General features: G+C 33.7%; 2 protein-coding genes across 2 annotated transcripts; both read right to left on the bottom strand.

Moving 5' to 3' along the window:
• Positions 1-18,437: 18,437 nt before the first annotated feature.
• Positions 18,438-19,841, bottom strand: LOC131035717 (AAA-ATPase At4g25835-like). Its single transcript, XM_057967457.2, has one exon. The coding sequence runs from the start codon at positions 19,839-19,841 to the stop codon at positions 18,438-18,440; it is 1,404 nt and encodes a 467-aa protein (XP_057823440.2).
• Positions 19,842-20,881: 1,040 nt separating this feature from the next.
• LOC131875923 (AAA-ATPase At3g28610-like) lies at positions 20,882-21,610 on the bottom strand. The gene has a single exon (XM_059220658.1). It carries the CDS (start codon positions 21,608-21,610, stop codon positions 20,882-20,884), a length of 729 nt encoding a protein of 242 aa, XP_059076641.1.
• Between the last annotated feature and the right edge of the window lie 655 nt (positions 21,611-22,265).

Genomic DNA, 22,265 nt, shown 5'->3' on the forward strand with positions numbered 1-22,265 from the left:
CGAGGTATTGAAAGTGTTTCTATTGATGGTAAGCATAAAATTGATGATGTTTATTATGTTGAAGGATTAAGACATGGTATGTTAAGTGTTAGTCAGATGTGTAGAAAAGGCTATGATGTTTTGTTTAGATGCATCGAATGTGTGATCAGAATAGAGAGAATTGGTAAGAGAGTTACATAAGGAGTTATAATAGGTAGAGATGTATATTATATTAAGCATAGAAAGGAGAATAAATGTTTTCTAAGATAGGAAATTGAGATTGTTCTATTAGTTATAGAGAAGACAAGTGATCTAAAAGAATGCAATTAAATAGAATGAAACAAATTGTGAAGAAGAAGAAGAATATTCAGAGAAAGTTCTGGCCAAATATGTTCATAAGAATCATTCCAAAAATTAGATAATTGGAGACAAGATGGAAGATTGCGGAAGCTCAAGAACAAGCTAATTACTATTTTCTATCTATAACTAAGTCAAAGACTTATGAGGAAGTAAGGATGAAAGTTAGGTAAAAGTAATGGAAGAAAAATTAAATCAGATCTAGAAGAACAAGACTTGGAAGTTGTTACCTAGAACAATGGACAATAATATAATTGGAACTAAATTTGTGTATTTAAAAATAAGCTAGATGAGCAAGGGCAAGTGACAAGGAATAAAGAAAGATTGGTATGTAAAAGATATTCTAAAGTAGAAGGCATAGACATTGAAGAAAATTTTGCTCCAGTAACAAGTCTAGAATCTATTTGCATATTTCCTACATTGTTTGCTTATAAGAACTTTAGAGTTTATTAGATGCATGCCAAATCAACATTTTTGAATGGAGATCTAGAATAAGAAGTTTACATTGAGTAACCACATGGTTTCTGACTAACAAAGGATCCAAATATGGTATGTAGATTGAAGAAAGCATTGTATGGACTTAAAAAGGTAGTGGGGTTCTAGTATACAAGATTGGACTAGTATTTGTTTGAATAGAATTTCAGGAAAGGTACACTAGACAATAATCTTTATTTTAATATTGACGAATACAAGTTGCTAATTGTTATAGTTTATGTTGATCACATTATATTTGGAGGAGATGATAGTTTATGTAAAGAATTTGTTAAAGAGATGTAGAAAGAATTTGAAATATCAATGATTGGTGAGTTATCTTTCTTTCTTGGATTGCAAGTTATTCAATTAGAAAATGAAATTTTTATCTCTCAGAGCAAGTATGTGAAGGAAATGTTGAAGACATTTGGTCTTTGATGATTGGAAATTGTTTACAACACCTTTAACTGTTGGATGTAAGTTTAGAAAAGATGATGAGTCTCTGGAGGTTTAATAGAAGAAGTACAGGTTGATGATTGGAGGATTATTATATTTGACTATGCTTAGACCAAATATCATGTAGGTTGTTTGTTTGGTAGCTAGATTTCAGGAAAATTCGAAGGTGATACATGAGCAAGTTGTAAAGAGAATTTTTAGATATTTGAAAAGTACTATGGATTATGGACTTTGGTACAAAAATGGTGGATATTTTATGTTGAAAGATTATGCTGATGTAGATTGGGCTAGACCAGTTGATGACTAAATGAGTACTAGTGGCGGTGCATTCTTTTCAGGGGATATATTGGTCTCTTGGCTCAATAAGATTTAAGATTCAGTTTCCCTATCTACTCCTAAAGTAGACTATATTGTAGCAGAATCTTGTTATACTTAGGTAATATGGATGAGACAAAATATTAAGGATATCAAGGTAACATATGATGAAGCAATTCCTATTATGTTTAACAATACAAGTGCACTAAACATTTTGAAGAATATCCAATTATGCATTCAAGAACCAAACATATTTCTATTAGATATCACTATTTCAAGGGAGAAAATTATTCAGAAGGAATTTAGATTGGAGTGCATTTCTATGAAAGAGAAGTTTGTAGATATTTTGACAAAGGAATTAGCAAAGGATACATTTGAGTTTCTTTGGGACAATTTTGGGGTTACTGTCCCTCCTTCTTCTTGCTCGGTTCATTATGGGGATGCATCTTTCTAGGGGTGCTTTCATTCTTATTCCATGTCTTGGATTGATTATGTGGTTGTTCTTAGTGGGATAAGTGTTTCTGTTACCTTTTTCCTTAATGGAAATGGGGGAGAGATTCAAGAAATCTGATCTTTGGGGAGAGATTGAGTAAGTTCTATCAAAGAGGAGAGATTGAGTAGTTATAGGAGAGAGATTGAGTAATATTTTTGATATGGGAGAATTTGTGTAGATTCATTTTATGGAGAGATATTGAGTAGTGTTTAAGTTTGGTCAAGTGTTGTCATCAATGACAAAGAGGGATATTATTGGAAGTATGTGTTGTTGTGCTTATTGTTAATGTCAAAATTGTTGTTCTCGATCAACATTGATTTGAAATGTCTGTGGTGCAGAGATATCTTGTTGTGTTGATGTTCAAAATACTTATTGGTTATTCTAAAAGTGTTTGAGTTTAGAAAGTGTTACTGATGTTGATTATTATTGTTATCTTTATTGAATGTTGTTTTGGTATATTGATATGATTGTTTTATGGCTCAAAAATATCTTTGTGTTCTCTAGGTGTTGTAGCATTGTTCGTTTTTTGTTGTGATATTCTAGGTTAGACCTATTGTTAGGTCTGGAAATGATTTGTGATAGATTATGTGATTTGTTATGGGTCTCACCATAGCATGTGGAGATCCAAATTTGTGTTATTTACATCGGAGAGTATATTTTGGCCATTAATTACTTATATGGATGTGTAATGTGTGGATATGTTGTTGGTTATCTTTTGGTAATTGAAAATCAGTGAATTGATCTTTGGAAGATGTGTTTTGGTCACCTCTTTATCCTGGAGTGGATCAACGTATGCATTTTCATTCCAGAATGTATATTTTTGTGCACACTAACTTGGTTCATTCCTTGATGATCTATCTTGTATATAAGGATGAATGTGATTGTGTTTTAAATGTGTGATTAGGTGTAGAATCTAGATACATGATATGAAGATAATTAGTGAGGTTTGGTGAAGAGTAGAGATATGAGACAGGGTGTTGGCAATTGAGATCTAACTTGTGTGTGGTGATGTTGGTCACTTGATGTTATTTACATTGGAGAGTATATTTTGGCCATTAATTACTTATATAGATGTGTAACGTGTGGATATGTTGTTGGTTATCTTTCGGTAATTGCAAATCAGTGAATTGATCTTTGGAAGATGTGTTTTGGTCACCTCTTTATCCTGGAGTGGATCAACGTATGCATTTTCATTCTAGAATGTATATTTTCGTGCACACTCACTTGGTTCAAGCTTTGATGATCTATCTTGTATATAAGGATGAATGTGATTGTGTTTTAAATGTGTGATCAAGTGTGGAAACTAGATACATGATATGAAGATAATTAGTGAGGTTTGGTGAAGAGTAGAGAAGAAGAGTTGTGTTCAAATGATATACAAGTTGTGCTGAGACTATGGTAGAGATATGAGACAGGGTGTTGGCAATTGAGATCTAACTTGTGTGTGGTGATGTTGGTCACTTGATGTAGAGTTCAAATACAGCTCCATGATCAGGAGATCCTTCTTTTTCATATAAATTTTTGCCCTATTGCAGTTAGCTTCAATTTTTTCATGTCCTCTTTTGTATCTTGCCCCATGAGTAGTTAGCCTTGGTGTATGGGTCCAGAGAAGTAAGCTCTTTTCTTTGTAATATAATATACATAGTGGCTATATTTTATGGGTAGGTGATCATCGTGGTTTTTCCTTCTTTGGGTTTTCCACATAGAAAATCTTGGTGTTCACGTGTTGGATGTGTTTTGATGTTTAATTGTTTATGTGATGAATTAATTTGAAGCTTTTCCTTGTTTGGATTTTCTCTAAAAAGGGTGGCATAATGCAAAATTCATCCTATATTTTTATGGGGTAATGAGTAGCTAAAATTTGATTACCTTAAAACTAAACTATTATGTAATTAACTTTAAAGCTTCTAGATTTGACTGTGTGTATTAATTTTGTATCAGGATTTTGAATCTTACTCTATGATTCATCATCAGGATGGCATTTTGGACAAGAGAAGATATTATCTTCTCATCTTGAACCCTCCATCCTGATGATAAATCATATTGTATGGTTTGAAACATTGATGTAAAGATAAAACACATGGTCAAATCGAGAAGCTCTAAAATTAATAAACATGGATTGTGGAAATCTAATGTCTTTAAATTATATAATAATTAATATAGTCTTACATAAATAATTAAATCAGCTTGAGTTGCATCCAAGACATAGATATGGCATATATAAGAGGTAGAGGTTACTTATTATCATAATATTGAATATTATTTTCTTACTAAATACTATTATAGGTATCTCCATCAAAATACATTTGAGGTTACTTCCATATATGTCGTCTCTCTTATATACATAGGATACACTTATTACTTTTCCTTTGTCATTTAGTTTGTTCATAGTTTTGTATGTACTTATGATTAAAACAAGCATAAATTCTAATCTAATTGCTATTGACTACATAGAAATGTCAAAATATACTTAATTTCCCATTTTCTTTATCATGCAATATTTTAGTTTCTTAAAGACAAAAGCAATCTAATAGTTTCACTTCCACTTGTTCAAATTAAGTGCAATTCTTGGGTTGGTTAAAATATTCATATATTTTATAAAAGAACTTATTTAAACATTTAAGTAATTTAATAATTTGATATAATATAATTAACTCATTGAATAGTTTTTGTTTCTGATAAGACTATTCTCTTTTATATTTTGATACACAAGTGAAGTATGTTTGAACAAAGGTTTTGAAAATTAATTCTCTAAATTATATCAACAATTAAATAATGGATAGAAATTGAAATTGTGTAATGTTTTGTCAACATTCAATTACATTATTTTTTAATCAATCTTGATTAATCAATATTTCATGATAAGTAATTTAGAACAATGCATCTCTTGTAATTTAAAAACATAAAAAAACAATGTAAAATAATAACATTATATCTACAATAACATATATTTTAATTATAAATATGTAATATTAAAACATATTTATCTTTGAAATCCTGCCCGCGTATTCATTGAACCTCTTATAGATACGTGTCGATTTAGTCAAATTTGAAAGAAACTCTGTTCGAGGTGATACGCAGGGCAATGCACTCAGGTAAACACGTGCATCTACATGGATCATTTTCAGGATTTATCTTTGCCTTCGATGCATATTTGTTCCTTCGTGATTCATTTTTCTACCTTCTCCGTTTGGGAAGATTAAGATAGACAATAAGCCTGTTTTACCTTAATCTTCGCATCCAGGGCACTAACCACATTGCTTACTGCTTCGTCATGAGTGTCCACTTTACTCATCAAGATTTCTATAATTTTAGCAGGTGTCATCTCGGCCCCGAAAGCGAGAATTTTAAAAGCTGCAAAGTTGCAGTAAGAGAGCTCAATGTGGACATCCATTCTCCCAGATCTAAGAAGAGTGGGATCGAGATGATCAAGGTTGTTAGTGGTAAAGATAATAATATGCTCCTCACCGCACTAAGACCACAATCCATCAGTAAAACTGAGCAAACCAGAAACAGTAACTTGACTTCACAGCTTGTTTTCCGTGGCTTTCTGCTTGGACGTTGTATTCGTATGATCAAGCGAGCAGTCAATATCCTCAATAACAATAATGGCCTTTTCACTGGTCTAAGTTAGAAGGGCACAAAGCTCCTGGTTATGAGAGACCTTAGTGAGTTCAAGGTCATAGATGTGATATTTCATGTAGTTCGCCACGACGGTGATTAAGATGGAATTTCCCATTCCGGGAGGGCCATGAAGAAGGTAACCACGTTTTTAGGCGCGTTCTCTGGCATTTCCAAGTTCAATGGATCGAGTTCCAGCATATGAAAAGTAGATGGGTTCTTGAATGGCATCATGATATTTCATCCTTTCCCACGCATGGCACAATTTCTGTCGTTGGTATATATTTTGAGTTCCCTTTTGCCTAGTTTGTGCTCTGTTGTCTATTCAGATACGTGGTTTAAATAGGTGTGGAGGAGGCTCTTGTCTATTTTATTCATTTTGAGAGTATAGGCGTTTCTTTCCACGGTTTCTTTGTCCACCATATTGTGGGTGGTGTGGGTGGTGTGGGTAACATCTGTCTAGCATCCATATTGTATCATTGATCATGTCTAATAATTAATTGGAAAATGAACACTCAAAAACGTAGTCAATTGTATGGGTGTTGTATAGACACAGGTCATGGGATGTTGGGTCCAGCACATTATCACTCCGCGGAATGAGTCGTTGATGAGTTGGTCTATGCTGGGAGAGATGCCCAACTCTCTCACATTCACGCCTCGATACGTCGTTAGGTTGCGAGCTTCTGATGCAGTCTCTAGTGTTTTCACGTACTCTTCTGCGTTTGTGTATAGGTTGTTGTTGATCCATTTGTTATTTCCTTTGAATTCTGGGAGGCTCATGCAACAACGTAGATTTACAGTCACAAATGCGATGAAAGTAGAGAGATAAAAATAGACCACACATAGAGGAAACAAAACACTCTTACTGCAAAGAGAAAATAAACACAAAATTTATTATTCAGAAATCATGGGATTACATTTCATACTGCCTCGATACAAAGATCTTTTTTTGTATAAAATATAACTCAAAAAATGGAATTTCTATAAAGAGAATACGATCTTAGGAGAAAAGATTAAAGCTGCAGTTATACTGCATTTATTATTTCATGCATTTCATGAATTACATGCATTGGGGTAGATCTTAAATCAATGCAAACTAAAATCTTTATTAAATCATTATATAATTGAGTCACGAACTGCAACATGGTGGTGGAAGTGGAATGCTGGAATTGAAGTTAGACGATGGTAGACATTTCTAGAACATGCGGTAGAAATTACTTCAAAGACTTCCCCTTAATTTCGACCATATGCTACTGCATGTACAACTCCTTGACTGCCATCTTCTTCGGACTCATTCATTGTCTTTAGAATTTTGTCGAATCTTGTCCTACTTGATAGCTTCAAACCAACTCTAGATCTCTTGATCTTCATATCCAATTCTTAATAATAGTGCCATTCATTTGGCTTCTCCCACTACTGCGACAATCTCTCAATATCTTGATTTTCAAATCATTAATGTTAAACTTTCTGCAACCTCACTTTTTGTAAACGTCTTGCAAGACAATGGTTTTCTATGACCCAAAGTATTTTTTTTTGAAAATTCAAATCTTTCTTGATTACAATCAACATACGAATATTTAAACTTAAATAGTTTTTTGATCATACCTGTAAGCTTTTGTCAACTTGTCCCATTACTCCATCCACAATCCATTTTCATACAACCTATCACATACTCATTATTTTATTCTCTATTCCAACACATCTTTTCACAATGATTTCCCAACCCACATAGGGTACAAGGATGCAAATCCCAACATTTTTCTTTCATATGTCCTTTCCTATTACAAGGTAAACAATGTATACTTTGCATTATTTTTGCTGATTTGCTTGAACGTGGAACACCTGTATCATTCTTTCCTCTACCTATCATATATCCAAGGCCTTCATATTTGGGCCTCATTATTGGTTGAATGGGCTCTTGAATTCCTTTCCCATGCTTCCCAAGTCCTCTTCCATTATAACCCATTTTTTGCATGATCTTCATACCAATATTAATTTCAGAATAACCTTTGTTTTTAATATCACAGCCTGCACCTGTGCATGCAAACACATCCTTACATTCAACTTCACAATCTTTACCTATAAAAACTTTTGGTACATCATCTGTATCAACCGAAGGACACAAATCACTTGTATCTCATGCAACATCACACACTATTTGTTTTGATTTCAAAATCTTATTTTCCTTTTCCAACAACATCAACTTCTTTTCTGAATCTTCATTCACCTTTTTAACTTCATCAAACAATTTGAATTCTTCTTTCAATTTTCTATTTTCTTTTACAATAATATCATTTTCACATAATTGCTCATAAAAATCTTTTGTCAAATGCTTTATAATTTCTATCAATTCTTAATTACACTTTTTAACTTTTAGCAATTCTTGATTCAATAGGTCCTTCTCAGACATTAAACTTACATTTTCTTTTCTCACCTTTTTACCCGATTTTTTCCAATTTGATTGTAGCTTCATAATTTTAAAGGACCTCACAAAACTTTTCACTCGAACTATCTTCCTTATAGATCCCTTGATTCTGACTCGAAGAATATGACCTTCAACTTCAGTAGTCTCTTAATTTTGTACCAGCTTCTCACAAACACAATGATCTACAATTCACCTCTACTTCCTTCATAAACATGTGTTCAACGAACATCATCAAATGCTTGGCTACTTCAACACAAAACAATAATATAGCAACCTTTCTTTGTAGTTTAAAAAACAAATAGATAATAAATAGAGAAACAAAAATTCAATCATTGTTCAAACACCAAAACAAAAATCTTTTATTCTCATCTTCGTCCAATGGCATGCCTATGACAGGGGTGACTTAATGGCTGTGACTTCTTTTATTTGGCATACGACTAATCTCCTTTCTACTGTCGTAACCCATGAACAGTGGCCTGCAACCTTTTGGCCCTCTTCTTTGTGATCTTTATCTTTTCTTTCTGCAATACACCTGGAACTTCTAGTAGCCTTTCGTCTTTCCACGACTTCTCTATTCTTCCTTGGCAGCAATATCAATAGTCGTGTTTCCTTTCTCTTCCAAAAAATGGAATCCCTTTATTATGAACAACAATCTTAGGAATATCTATTAGCTCTGCATGTGGATATTCTTTATCCTGGCAATGTATCTCCTAGGAGCTAAAAGACCATATTTTAGCTGCACAGTCTCATAAAGATCATTGTTGCTCAGTCCAGAATTGACTTTGACTTCTGGAACGTCCAGCTGATAGAGAGGAGGGCTGTAATAAACATGTAGAGATAAATACTCGGGAAAAGATAATTTCAGACCATAGTGAAGAGGCCAATAAAAGACCATATTTTTGCAATGTGCAAATAGGTGCCTTTGCAGAGATACAGGTGCCTTCGCATAGATACAAAGGCCAATCAAAGACCATATTTTCGCAACTAGTCAGAACAATATTTGGGCGTTTTAGTGAGGTGTACATTTCAAGGCTTGCCCCTTGACTTTGAGTGGGTTGTACATTTAGTGAGGTGTACATTTCACAAACATGCTAGGCTTAAACGAATTGGTAAAATGTTCGTAGTTTCAATACCAAATCAATCCAAACTATTTTTTCTTTCATATAAAAGGCTACTACAAAGGGGAAAATATAATTCAACTATCCTCTTCGCCTGGAAGTGAAGCCTAGAAAGTGATAATGATATGATGTCTTGAAGCATGGGTCGCATTACATTCACTCATTTCTCAATGAAAGATTGTTAAATGGTAGACTATGGTATTATTCAATCGAGTTGGTGCATTTAGTTGTTTTTTAATGGCTAATTGGAGTGTTATTGTTATGATTTTAGTATTGATAAGTTTAACGAGTTATGTAGAAGGTGTTGTCTTCTCTTTTTCATTCATTTTCTTTTTAGATGTGTTTAAGAAGGTCAGTCTTAAATCAGATATTAAACAACATATTAAGTCTAGAGAATGTTAGTGAAATTTGAGTGTTTAACATTTTAAAGTCTACAAGTGTATTCTTTGTATGACCACATGCCTTAAGCAACATATTATGCCTAGAAAATGTCAGTCAACTCTAAGTGTTTAACACTTTTAAGCCTAGAAATGTAAGCTTAGTGTGTGTGATTTAAGTCATTCCATTTAAGAAGGCGAATGTTCTATTGAATTCTATTCAACACAAAAGTAATTCAATCTTAGTTGTTAGATATATCTAGTGTTAAAAAATATAGAAGAAGATTAAAAAATCGGAGCAAAGTGATTTTAGCATATTTTTTCTATTTTTTTATAAGTTGTAATGTTTATTTTATTTAGAATTTTGTTGAATAGTATTGAATGTCTCATAATGAAATTGAAGGCTTCTTAATTCTTGTTTTTCTTTCTTCTTTAAAGTAGTGAGATTGTAACTAAGAATATTAAGTGTAGAAAGAGTCCTTTTTATTCTTTTTGTTCTTCTTTTTTAAAATTAACTATGAAGTAATTATCTACTTGAAAAACTATTTTTATATGATTTTCATGCACAACTTATATCATATTTTTTTGGAATTTTTATTTTTTTATATGTTTCCAAAGAAACTTCATTATCTATTTGCAAGATGCCAAGTAGATTAAATATTATTCTACCTAAGGTAATAAATTTTGAACAAACTAGGAATCATCAACAAAGTGTAATAGTCCTTAGGAAAATTAATGCAATCTAATTACTAAAATAAGTCAAGGTTTCAAATTAAATTGCTTTTGCAAAATTAAAGAACCTAGAAGAATATTTAATCTTCTTTTGCTGAATAAAAAGTTTTTTTCTATGGTTCTATTCTTTATGCATTCTATACTCATATAAATGAGAAACAAGAGGGCCCATACAAACAAATATGAAAGGGGATGAGAGGAAAAATATGACTAAATATTGAATGAGGGATTAAATTTAAAGAATGGAAGAAATTAGGGAAGAAAATAATCTATGAACCTAAATGATAACATAAAGTTCAAAATGAAAAGTAAGAAAAAATAAATAAATATGAATGACATGCAAATGTCAATTTAACAAACAATTTCTAGTGTTAAGGTTGGGTCACCCATCTTATTAGGATAGATCATTTGAGAAACCCTATAAATTAATATTGGTCTTTTAGTTGACCTTGTAATTTAACATGGGTTGGCTAAAAAAAGTCAAGGTCTCCTAGATACCTCTATAAATTAAAGCAGTCAAAATAATAATTTTAGAAAGTGAGAAGGATAAGTAATATGAGAGAGTGGTTCAAAATAAGCGTTGAAAAAACTTGAAGGAGGATATTAAGATACTGAGAGTAAAAATATAGACAATAAAAAAATAACAATAGAGCTTATTGTCATCATTGGCTAGAGGTACTACCTTGATTGTGTGCCTTTTTATGCAAGAATAACATCCAACCCAAATGAACCAAACAATGTTTTTTTTTGATAAATGCTTAGCTTAAATTTATTGTATACCAAGCATAAGAGGATCTAATATTATTGGATAGTCCAATGTGCATGCATATATTGACTTTTCTTGATTTGTAGAAATGATGCATGAAAATATGAACTAAAACTGAGCCTACTAGATAACGTTAGGAATATATGTAAAAACATTATTTTTAATAATAATGATCAAGATGGAATGGGAAAGAAGAGAGTGATGAGAAAATAAAATTGTCAAATGGTTATAGAAATATGTAAATAAATGGTCTATAGGAAAATAAATCAAGGAGATTACCCTTAAGTATTTAGGTTCACAAAGTCCAACTAGTAGAGAATTATCAAAATATCCATTTCCTACAATTTTCTTTTATTATTTGTTCACAAAGTCAACCCTCTACTAAGAACAACGCCTTTAGAGCTCCATAAGATAATCAATAATATCAATTGTTTTACATAAGAGGTTGGTGAGGGTCCACTCTAAGGATGGGAAGTATTTGGTTCACTCAAGTTTTGAATTGGCTTCTCCTTCTCCCTGATCCCAATTCAATTCATCGATACTTGGGAAATTTTGTACGATCCCAAAGGTTTGTTTCTTTTGGTGGACTATGTGCCATGGCAGGATCCTCACTATTGATAATTTAAGAAAATATGGTTTCCAATTTGTCAACAAATATGTGTTGTGCAAGAGGGAAGAAGAAAGAATCAATCACATCATATTGATCATATTCATTATGATTTATTTTGGATCATTAGAGAAAGGATCTCCAATCTATTATTTATTAACTAGATTTGGCCTAAAGAATTAAAGGCTTGTGTTTCCAATTGGTTCCCCATTCAAATAATCCCCTTATTAAAGAGCTATGGTGGTAAGATCTCTTCCATTTGGGGTGGTGGTTGGGGAAAGAAAGAAACAACATAATTGTTAGGTATAGGAGGTGTTGTTGGGAGGTGCTTGTCACTACCATTGTTTCTAATGTCAAAGAGAACCTGAGTACCTTTGCAAAATGTACACACTTTTCTCCCCCCTCTAATTTGGATTGGTGAATTAAAAAGTCTTGGGGTTTAGCCAAATCTTTGACTAGATTCATAGCCCCACCTATTGGATTAAAAAATTTAATTAAATGGGCCTTCCTGATTCTGGTTGGCTGAAGTTAAACATTGATGACTTGTCCTAAGGGAACCTACATCTAGTAGGTGGGGTTGGTGTTGTCCATGACCACAGTGGAAAACTTGTGTTGGCTTATTTGGTCAACCTGGGAGTGCAAACATCAAGGTTTGTTGAGGTGGTTGCCACTAATTTTAATCTAATCATTATTAATGAAGGAAAGTACAATTGAATTATTATAGAAGGTGACTCAAGAAACACAATCCTTTTCCTTAAAAATGAAGCTTCTCCATTTTGAAAAAGCAAAGTGTTGGTGGAAAAGTGTAAATATCTCATTTGTGGCATTAGCCACATTGGCCTAATTCACATGAGGGAAGGAAACAAAGTTGTAGATAGGATGGCTTGTTTAGGTCCATTTTCAGAGAATTTAAAAAATTGGATTAAATCTTGTTATCTTCCAGATTTGGTTCATGTGACAATCTACAAGGAAATTAAGTATAATGATGGGGCATAATTCAAGAATTCTCATTTTTACCCTAACTAGCATTTTGGCAAGTAATAATCTACATGATTGGTGGACGTTTTTTTCAAGAAGCAATGTCATTTCTCCTCATAAGTGTTGTGACACCCAAACTGCTGGTTTTTGCTTCACCCACCTAGTTTTGGTTAAGAAGCTCTTATTGGTGGAAATTGGGGGGGGGGGGGACTTAATCCAAGTAAAAGCCAATAACCATGAGGAATTCTAGTCCAAACCAAAGGTATGGTAGAAAATTGTCAAGGGGAATTTAGATAGCTATGTGGAGGTCATGCATGGTTTCAACTCAGAGCTTTCAAAAAAATTTGTGGAGGCTGATTGACAAAGTCTCTTTCAAAGTGATGCCAGAGTTGATTGTGACCATTACTGGACTCTTCCGGGATGGAATTATATTTCCTAATAAGTCAAAGGGTTCATATAATGAATAATACAATCTATTATTCAAGAAGGGCGAGGGAGTGTCGAAACTACAAAGTGGTTACAACTAAGAAGAGCTCTCCAGAAAATTGAAGGGTGCAACCCTTCTTCTGATGAAATTATTTACCCTTGATGCTAGTTATAAAAGATTTCACACTTAGATGCTACCCATGTCAAATCAATTGAGGTATGGAATCTGCATGAACTTTTCTTTGGGAGTTTGGTTATCTTTATCCTAATTTGTTGGTAGAGTTAAGTCAAAGAACTTCCTGCCCCTTCATCAAGGTTTAATCCTTGGGCCATATAATTTTTATCTTTCTTTAACCCATTTGAGTGGTTTCCCTAAGCCCTCTAATCTCCTACTAAAGCCAAATCTGGTGATTGAGATCTCTGGGGCCCCTATGAATAGAAGTACCTTGGCTATTGGTTCTACCTTTAAGCTCAAACTTGTTCCCAATCATTTTAAACCTAGTAGAGAGGCAAAGAAAAAGTCTTGTTCTAACCCATGCCCTAATAAAGGGGAGGTGTTAGAGTCTAGTGAATAGGAGGAGATTGAGGACTATGAATCTTTCTCTAATTTAGATTCCAAATGGTCTCCAACTACATCTAAGGACATGGCCCCATTTTCCCCTAATCAAGAATCCTTTGAACCTAAAAAGGCCCTCATAGATACTGACAATACAATTTGAAATCTAGAGGAGAATGTCGAGAGACAAGAAATGGTTATCAAATGGCTTATCTCATAGTTTGATGTGGTAATCAAAAAATTCAATAGGCTAGAAATGGTGGTTGTGGCGAGGGTAAGAGTGGATAAATGGGTTATGGATTTCAAAGATGAATGGGTTTGGGAAGAGACAAGTGATATGACTGAGAATATGGAGAACTAGAAAATATTTGAGGGCATATTGAATGAGCTCTTAGAGAAGGTGATGCAGAAAAATGAGAACAAAATTTTTCTAGAACTTAAAGAGAACTAGGAGCTCCTAATGGGAAAGATTGAGGAATTGGACAAATGAAGCTAGGATATGATGGTGAAAAATTCAGCTTCTCTCAAAGCTATACATGATTAAATTGATCAGAGGAGAGCCAAGTGCAAGTAGCATGTTTTGTCTCCTTCTGCATCAGTGGAGCTCCCTGATTCCATGATTAAAGAAACTTTGGATTTTGGTACCCCTAATTTTGTTAAAGATTCAAACAAAAATATTGGTAGGAAGGTAATCTCTTTGTTCCTTTTATAGTTGGTTGACTTCACTGGTTTTTTTGTGTTAGTGGTTTTCTATTGTTGGATCTATCTCTAGTTTAGTTTGTGTTAGTTTTTTTGGTTGGTCTTTGTTAGTTGGGTTTGGGTTTTTCTAGGTATGCCCTTCTCGTGCACCCTAGGTGGCATTTTTCTACAGTTATGTAATACTCTATGATGGTACATGCCTCTCCAACTTTTTATAAATCATAAATTTTGTTATTTCTTCAATGAATGTTCATTTAATTTGGCTATGATTGTTTCTTTAGGTAAAATTTAAGGTTATGAAGGATTTGGAACAATTAAGTCATTGTTTTTCCTTTTAAATTTGTTTATTTTTACGTGCCTAGGATTTGCACGTTGAACAATTAGGATCATCCTTGTTGGTCATACATGTTTACTTGAGTAAATGGTAGGGTAATTGAGCACCTTTGTAACTCTCCCTAGGTCACTTTGTTGAGAACCTCATTGTCACCGCTATTGGTGAGGAAAAAATAGGAATTTCCTTCTTTTTAGATTGTTTTGTGATATTTTTGAGTAGATGGAAGTTAATTTTCATTTGTATTTTTACTTCTTTTCTAATCTTTCTCTTATTTTAGTCAATTTTATGAATTTTAAGGTTTTATATACTTAATTTATTAATTCCATTTAATTTAATAGGATAGTTTCTTTTGATGGAATTCCAATAGAGAATAGGCATGGATTTAGCATAATATAGAGGAACTAATGGAGAAAATATATTCACCCTCTAGAATACTAGAGTAGTGAGAGTTCTATCTGTTTTGATTTTTTTTTTCCTTCTATATGGATTTTGAAGAGGTTGAAAAATATAAAAGACATAAAAAATAAACTAGAATTACATTAATATAAATTTATCTAAATTTTTTTACCTTTTATGTTTTCTTGATTTAACCAAAGTTATGTACTCTTCTCACTTGATTTTATTTTAAATCTGGTTCAAATGTGGTTAGCTCCACTAGTAGCATAGCCTTCACAATATATCAATTTTGATGATGAAATTAGTAGCATAAGTTTAGTGTCTATGAAGTGATAATGGTTGACGATAAAGACTCTAATTTATGGATTTTTTTATGGTTAAATTGATGTTCAAGACTCATCAAAAGATTGATGGTCAAGATTGGAGGAGAATGAGGCCTGCTCTATTGTCCCCAATTTTGGCTCAAGTTACAAAGAGAAACTAAATTAGTCAATTATTTTAAGTTGTTTAAATTAATTATTTTATGACACTTGTATTTATTTAATAATGTTGATGACTTGAATATTTTGTTGAATAAAATACAATAGTATAAAGTCACTATTATGACCAAAAAGAATCAAAATTTGAAAAGTGATTTTTTATAATTAATTTGTTAGAGATTTGTAGGAGAATTATAAAAGGATTGGGAAAGAAAAAATGATATTGTCTATGCTATTTTTCAACTATTCAACCTACGATGAAAACCATGAGGCGGATATTATTTTTGTGGACAAAAATACACTTAATCAATCCTTGGTAGATTCACAAAGGGTTTGAAGGTGTGTTGATTTCAAGAAGATTATGTGACAAATTGTTTGAAAGTGATTATCAATTCAAAAGAAATAGATCTAGAGGTCTTCCAGGCATAAATGTTTTGTTTTGTTTTTTGTGTATGTTTGGATGAAGAAAAAGGAAAAATTGTAATTGCTATGTGGGAAAAATTTAAGAGGAGTTGAAATAAACTTCTAGTTGTTCCACCTGTGAGGGCCAAGAAGTGGTTGTATCATTGCCTAATTATTAAAGAAATTCAAATGGACCATGTAAAGAGGTTAGAAAGTTCCATGTGTTTTTTTGATGGAGCTAACATCTAACATATTCAATGAAAGAATTCGAAATTGGCCATAAAGCTTATTTAGCACCTAGTGCAATCTTTCAAGGCTTCCAAAATATAACACATCTCATAGGAAGGTCGTAGCGCATAAAAGGCTATTATACAATTGTAAGATGGTGAAAATTAGGGATACAACAACTTACTTGCATAAAGGTCACTAATTTCCATGGGATCACCTTACATTAGGGTAAAAGAATTGAACTTGATTGATCAAATCCTAAAATGATTGAATTAAAATCAGGTTAATTCTTTCCTTATTAGAGGTGAAAACTAAATTTGAATCAGGTTTGATTTGTAATGCTATATCTAGGACAAAGAATGAGAAATTGACATAAAAAAACCATTAACAAAATATTCCAGATATCATGCAGAGCTATAAACATAGATATGACAAAGGAGAATAGATCACAACTTGTGATAGAAGATTCAAGTTGAATTGTGGGGACCGAGGGGAGCAGACCTTGCCTTCATCCTTTGGTCGAGAATATATTTTCTAGATCATGATGATGCACATAATCCGCCATTGAAAGGTTGTCATAAATCCTAGGGATCGAGAACAGCTGGTCACCTTGGTCCTTTTCTTTTTGTGCCTTCAAAATCCAAGTTTGACTATCATCATCTACACTATCAAATTCCTTATGCATTGCTCCTAGGACAATTCCTTGTTGATTTTTTCTTGAATCCTCATGCAAATGTGTAGGATGTCTTCATAGAAGGTTGATAATGGATGCTTGAACATGAATAATTGATCTTGATTTCACCTTCTTCTTCAATGTTTGATGAATAATTGAATTCTTTCTCACATAGAATTGAATTGATTTTCCTAAAGTGGAACTAGGATCTTAGCTAAAGTTATAGGCTCCCCTTTTTAGTTACCAAATGAGGAGGGTAGGCTTCCTTTTATACCTAACTGTTCATCAAATGTTTGAGTTTTTGGAGTAGGTCGACAAAGACCCAAATTTCGTACCCACATCATATTCATTGAATTCAAATTCATTCTTTTGGAGAAGTTTGATTATGTAGACATCTATAATATCGCCCCAACTTCTTGTGATGTATATTGATATGACTAATTTGAAAGAGCTTTGTTAGATGCATTTTTCTCAATATATTTATTTAATGCTTCTCTTGAATAATAATTTCCTTATTTCTAGCCCAAAATAACTTTTCTGTGATTCATATTTTGAATTTAGATTCATTTTTTATTCCTCGCATATTTATGTTTTATATAAACCCTCCTACACTTCTACATCACTTGAAAATTTTATAATTTATTTTCAATTCTTTTGATACTTTAATTATGAAATTTGTTTAACTCACTGGTCTCCACACATTGGCACAGTTTTCTTTAATTTCACTTTTATTTTAGTATTTTATATTATATTATTTATTGGTATCATTTTAGATATCATCTCTCTCTCAAAATACATAGTATCTACGCTTATTACTTTTCCTTCAAGTCATTTAGTTTGTCCATAGTTTTGGATGTACATATAATTAAAAGCAGACATAAATTATCCTCTACTTTCTATTTGACTAAATATAAACGTGAAAATATAGTTAATTTCCCATTTCCCTTATCATGTTGTATTTTATTTTTTTGAAGACGCAAGCAAGAACAATTTTAGTTTCGTTTATTACAAATTCAATTCAATTCTTGGTCTGGTTAGTATATAATTAACTCATTGCATAGTGCAATATAATTTAGTACTATTCTCTTTATACTTTGATATACAAGTGGACTATGTTTTAGTAATATGTCATTATGAACAAAAGTGTTAAAAAATTCAATTGTAAGTTCTCCAAATTATATCAACAATTAAATTGTGGATAAGAATTGAAATTACATGATGTTTTGTCAAGATTCAATTACAATATCTCTTACAATTTAGAAATACAAAATATTAATTTAAAATAATAATGCTACAATAACATATTATTATATTAATATTTAATAATTCCAAAAAGTTATTTCATATACGAATCATGCTCTAACCATATGTCAAAATATACATGTTAAAATATACCTATGTTTTATTTTTTGTAGCCTATCCACGTATCCGTTGAACCTCTGATAGATACATACCGGTATAGTGAAATTTGAAAGAAACTCTGTTCTAGGTGATACGCAGGGCCATGCACTCAGGTAAAGACGTGCATCTACAGTGGCAAACTCAACTTTTAAAAGTCTTCCACGGCATCATTTTCAGGATTTATCTCTGCCTTCGTGATGCATTTTTCTTCCTTCTCCGTTTGGGAAGATTGGGACTGACGATGATCCTGTTTTTTCTTAATTTTGGCATCGAGAGCACTAACCACATTGGTCATTGCTTCGTCAGGAGTGTCCACTTTACTCATCAGAATTTCTATAATTTCAGCGGGAGTCATCTCGGCCCCGGAAGCGATCTTCTCCTCCACCAAAGGATAAAGTTCGTGAACTTCAATTCTCAAATAATTGAAAGCGAGAATTTTAAAAACAGCGAAGTTGCAGTAAGAGAGTTCAATGTGGACATCCATTCTCCCACATCTAAGAAGAGCGGGATCGAGATGTTCAGGGTGGTTAGTAGTAAAGATAATAATACGCTCCTCACCGCAGCAAGACCACAATCCATCCGTAAAATTGAGCAAACCAGAAAGGGTAAGTTGACTTCGAAGCTTGCTTTCTGTGGCCTTCTCTTTGCACTCTCTATCCGTAAGATCAAGCGAGCAGTCAATATCCTCGATAACAATGATGGCCTTTTCACTGGTCTGAGTAAGAAGGGCACGGAGCTCCTGGTTATGAGAGACCTTAGTGAGTTCAAGATCATAGATGTCATATTTCATGTAGTTTGCCACGGCGGCAATTAAGCTGGACTTTCCCGTTCCGGGAGGGCCATGAAGAAGGTAACCGCGTTTCCAGGCGCGACCGATCTGTCTGTAGAAATCTTTTCCGGTCTTAAATCGATCAAGATCATTGATAATTGTTTTCTTTATGGATGGATCGAGTGCGAGCGTATGAAAAGTAGATGGGTGCTTGAAAGGCATGCTATTCCATCCTTGTCCACGAATGGCGCAAACTCCACTGTTGGTATATAATTTGAGTTCCCTTTTGCCCAGTTTATGCTCCGCCGCCTTTTCGGATACGTGGTTCAAATAGGCCTTGAGGAGGTTCTGGTCTAGTTTGTTAATTTTGAGAGTATAGGCCTGTCTTTCAACGGTTTCTTTGTCCACCATTTTCTGTATGGTGTGTTGGGTCCAGCACATTCTAACTCCGCGGAATGAGTCGTGGATGAGTTGTTCTGTATCGGGAGAGATGCCCAACTCTCTCGCATTTATGCCTCGATACGCCTTTAGATTCCGAGCTTCTGAGGCGCTTTCCAGAGTTTTCACGTACTCTTCCGCGTCCGTGTACAGCTCGTTCATCTTCCATCCGTGCTTTCCTTTGAATTCTGGGAGGCTCACGCAGCAACATATATTTACGCTGTCAAAAATGCGCATCACCCATTGTCTCACGATTTGGCGTACCTGTGGGGGAAGATAGCTCTGTACGAATGTCAGAATCCCGAGTATGGATAAGATCTTTCCGATTAAGGCTTCCAATTCCATATTTATCTGGAAGTTAAGTGCTCGCTCACAGTTTTGGTTAGATGACAATAGTTCTTCATGTTTTATAGAGACTCAAAGCGCCGTCTCGCTATCAAAACGACAATTTTACCGTACACATCGTTAAAACTTTTAATTACACCACGCTCAACAAATTACGCACGCTCGAGGTCGGGAATTACAATCTTCACAACTTATAATAAATTGTTATTATTATTATGCTTACGAGTTTCAAAATCTTGAGTATGGTCAGTCTTGAGTATTGTAGTTATAGTTCTTTGCAAGAACTATCTTCTACCTTATGACTCTTACCAAGCGAGAACGGAGAGCACTCCTTTTAGGATCTAATATTTCACTCTTTGAAAGAATCAATTATGATGAAGAGTCGACGATTTTTAGGAACATTTATTACACTTGATAGAAGTAATGAATTTTTAAGGTTGAAAAATGTTTAGATGTAAGTGAATTCTTATCTAGATGGGATTGCATTTTTCTTTTTTATAAACGAGATGATTATCTTTATAATTAATTGATTTGTGTTTATTATTATATCTATTATGTGAACTTAAAATCAAGGGAAGTTGTTAGATATGCACGAAAAGATCTTAGTTCAAGAAGATTTGTAATAATATATTATAATTAACTATATGTAGAACTAGCAAATATATTGATCATACCTTAACCATCACCTTCACAATGTATCATGAATTATACTTGAATACTTAAAGACATCTCCACATTCACATCTACTTCAGATTTTCACATGAAACATGTATTCCGAGAATCATCTTTCTAATATGCACATTACAAATGTAAACTCCTTCAAACTGATATACAAATCGTATCTAGTGACTCTCTTAAATAGATTTGGACAAGCAAACGAGGCATTGAAATTTGGTGGCAAATACTTGATTAAACGGTCGAAATACCAGAGCGCATATTAATCTAGATAACTAAGAATGGAGGATAAACACTCAAATTATATTCTACGTAGTCTCTGCCGTTATTTGTATTTCTTCTCTTTCTCCTTCACATTGTGTAGATCAAGATGTAAGCAGAGCATTCCTTACTCTTTTCTTTCCATCCAGCGCAAAAATCAAATCACGTGAAGCTTCATCTGGGTCGTCCATTTTATTCATCAGAACTTCTATAAAATCTGCAGGAGTCATCTCAGCCCCGCATGCCATTTTCTCTTCCATGACGGAAAAGAGTGGGTGATCTTTAATCTCCAAATAATTAAAAGCAAGAGATTTAAATGCAGGAAAAGTGCAGAAAGAGAGTAGAATGTGCGTGTCCATCCTCCCACACCTGAGTATGGCTGGATCAAGCATATCCTTGTGATTGGTCGTAAATAAAATAATACGCTCCTCTCCGCAGCAGAACCACAAGCCATCTGTGAAATTGAGAAAACCAGACAGAGTAACTTTGTTGCTGCTCTTCTCCTCTTCATTGTCGTTAGAAAGCCTCGAAACCCTGTCAGTTAGACACAACAAGCAATCGATGTCTTGAATAATAATCAAAGATTTTTCCTTTGTTTGCGTGAGAAGTGCATGGAGCTCCGCATTGTTCTTCGCCCGAATGAGCTCGAGGTCGTACAAATCGTTCCTGGCAGGCACGAAGCTTGATTTACCCGTTCCAGGCGGGTCGTGAAGAAGGTAGGCTCGCTTCCACGAATGCCCAATCCGGCTGTAAAATTCCTTTCCTCTCTTAAAGTTGTCAAGATCCATCATAATATTGCGTTTGAGAGGAGGATCGAGAGCGATTGTGTCCATTGTGGAAGAATGCTTGAACGGAATGCCGGTCCATCCATACCCGTAGATAGCATCACCTGTATTGTTCTAGAGCGTGATTTCTTTAATGTCTCTAGTAAAATCCTTTGCCCGTCTTGTAATGTGATTGATGTAAGCGGAGAGGAAGGCTTTGTCTGCCTTTGGCATTTTGGCTGTGAAGCTCCGCCTCTCTTTGTTGATTTGGACGTAGTCTCCGTTGTATGCTTCCACTGTAGTGTTGTTTGGATGTGAAGCCTGTTAAATTTTCTACATTGTAGAATACAGATCTAGTTAGAAAAGAGAAAACAAAACTTGCAAGAGAAAACAGAACAAAAAAACAGAAAAACAGAAAAGCTGAGAATGAAACTCTATTTTTTGGAAGTTTTGTTTCTTACTTCCTAACTAGATCTGTATTATACAATTTAGAAAATTTAACATGGTATCAGAGTCTAAGAGCTAGGAGGAAGGACAAATTATTTGCAAGCATATTTCCGAAGAATGGAAGCTGTCGTAACCCTTTGTTTCTAGAGCATGCTCATTTCTTTCTTTGTTCATGCTCTTGGTTGCATGGGCCTTGCCTTTATCATCTCCTTTGTGATACACTATTTCAGTGGACATGTTTTGTTTCTCCTTTTTTATATTATCAGGGAGACTTTAT

The sequence above is a fragment of the Cryptomeria japonica genome, chromosome 5, assembly GCF_030272615.1.
Source record: "Cryptomeria japonica chromosome 5, Sugi_1.0, whole genome shotgun sequence".
NCBI lineage: Eukaryota > Viridiplantae > Streptophyta > Pinopsida > Cupressales > Cupressaceae > Cryptomeria > Cryptomeria japonica.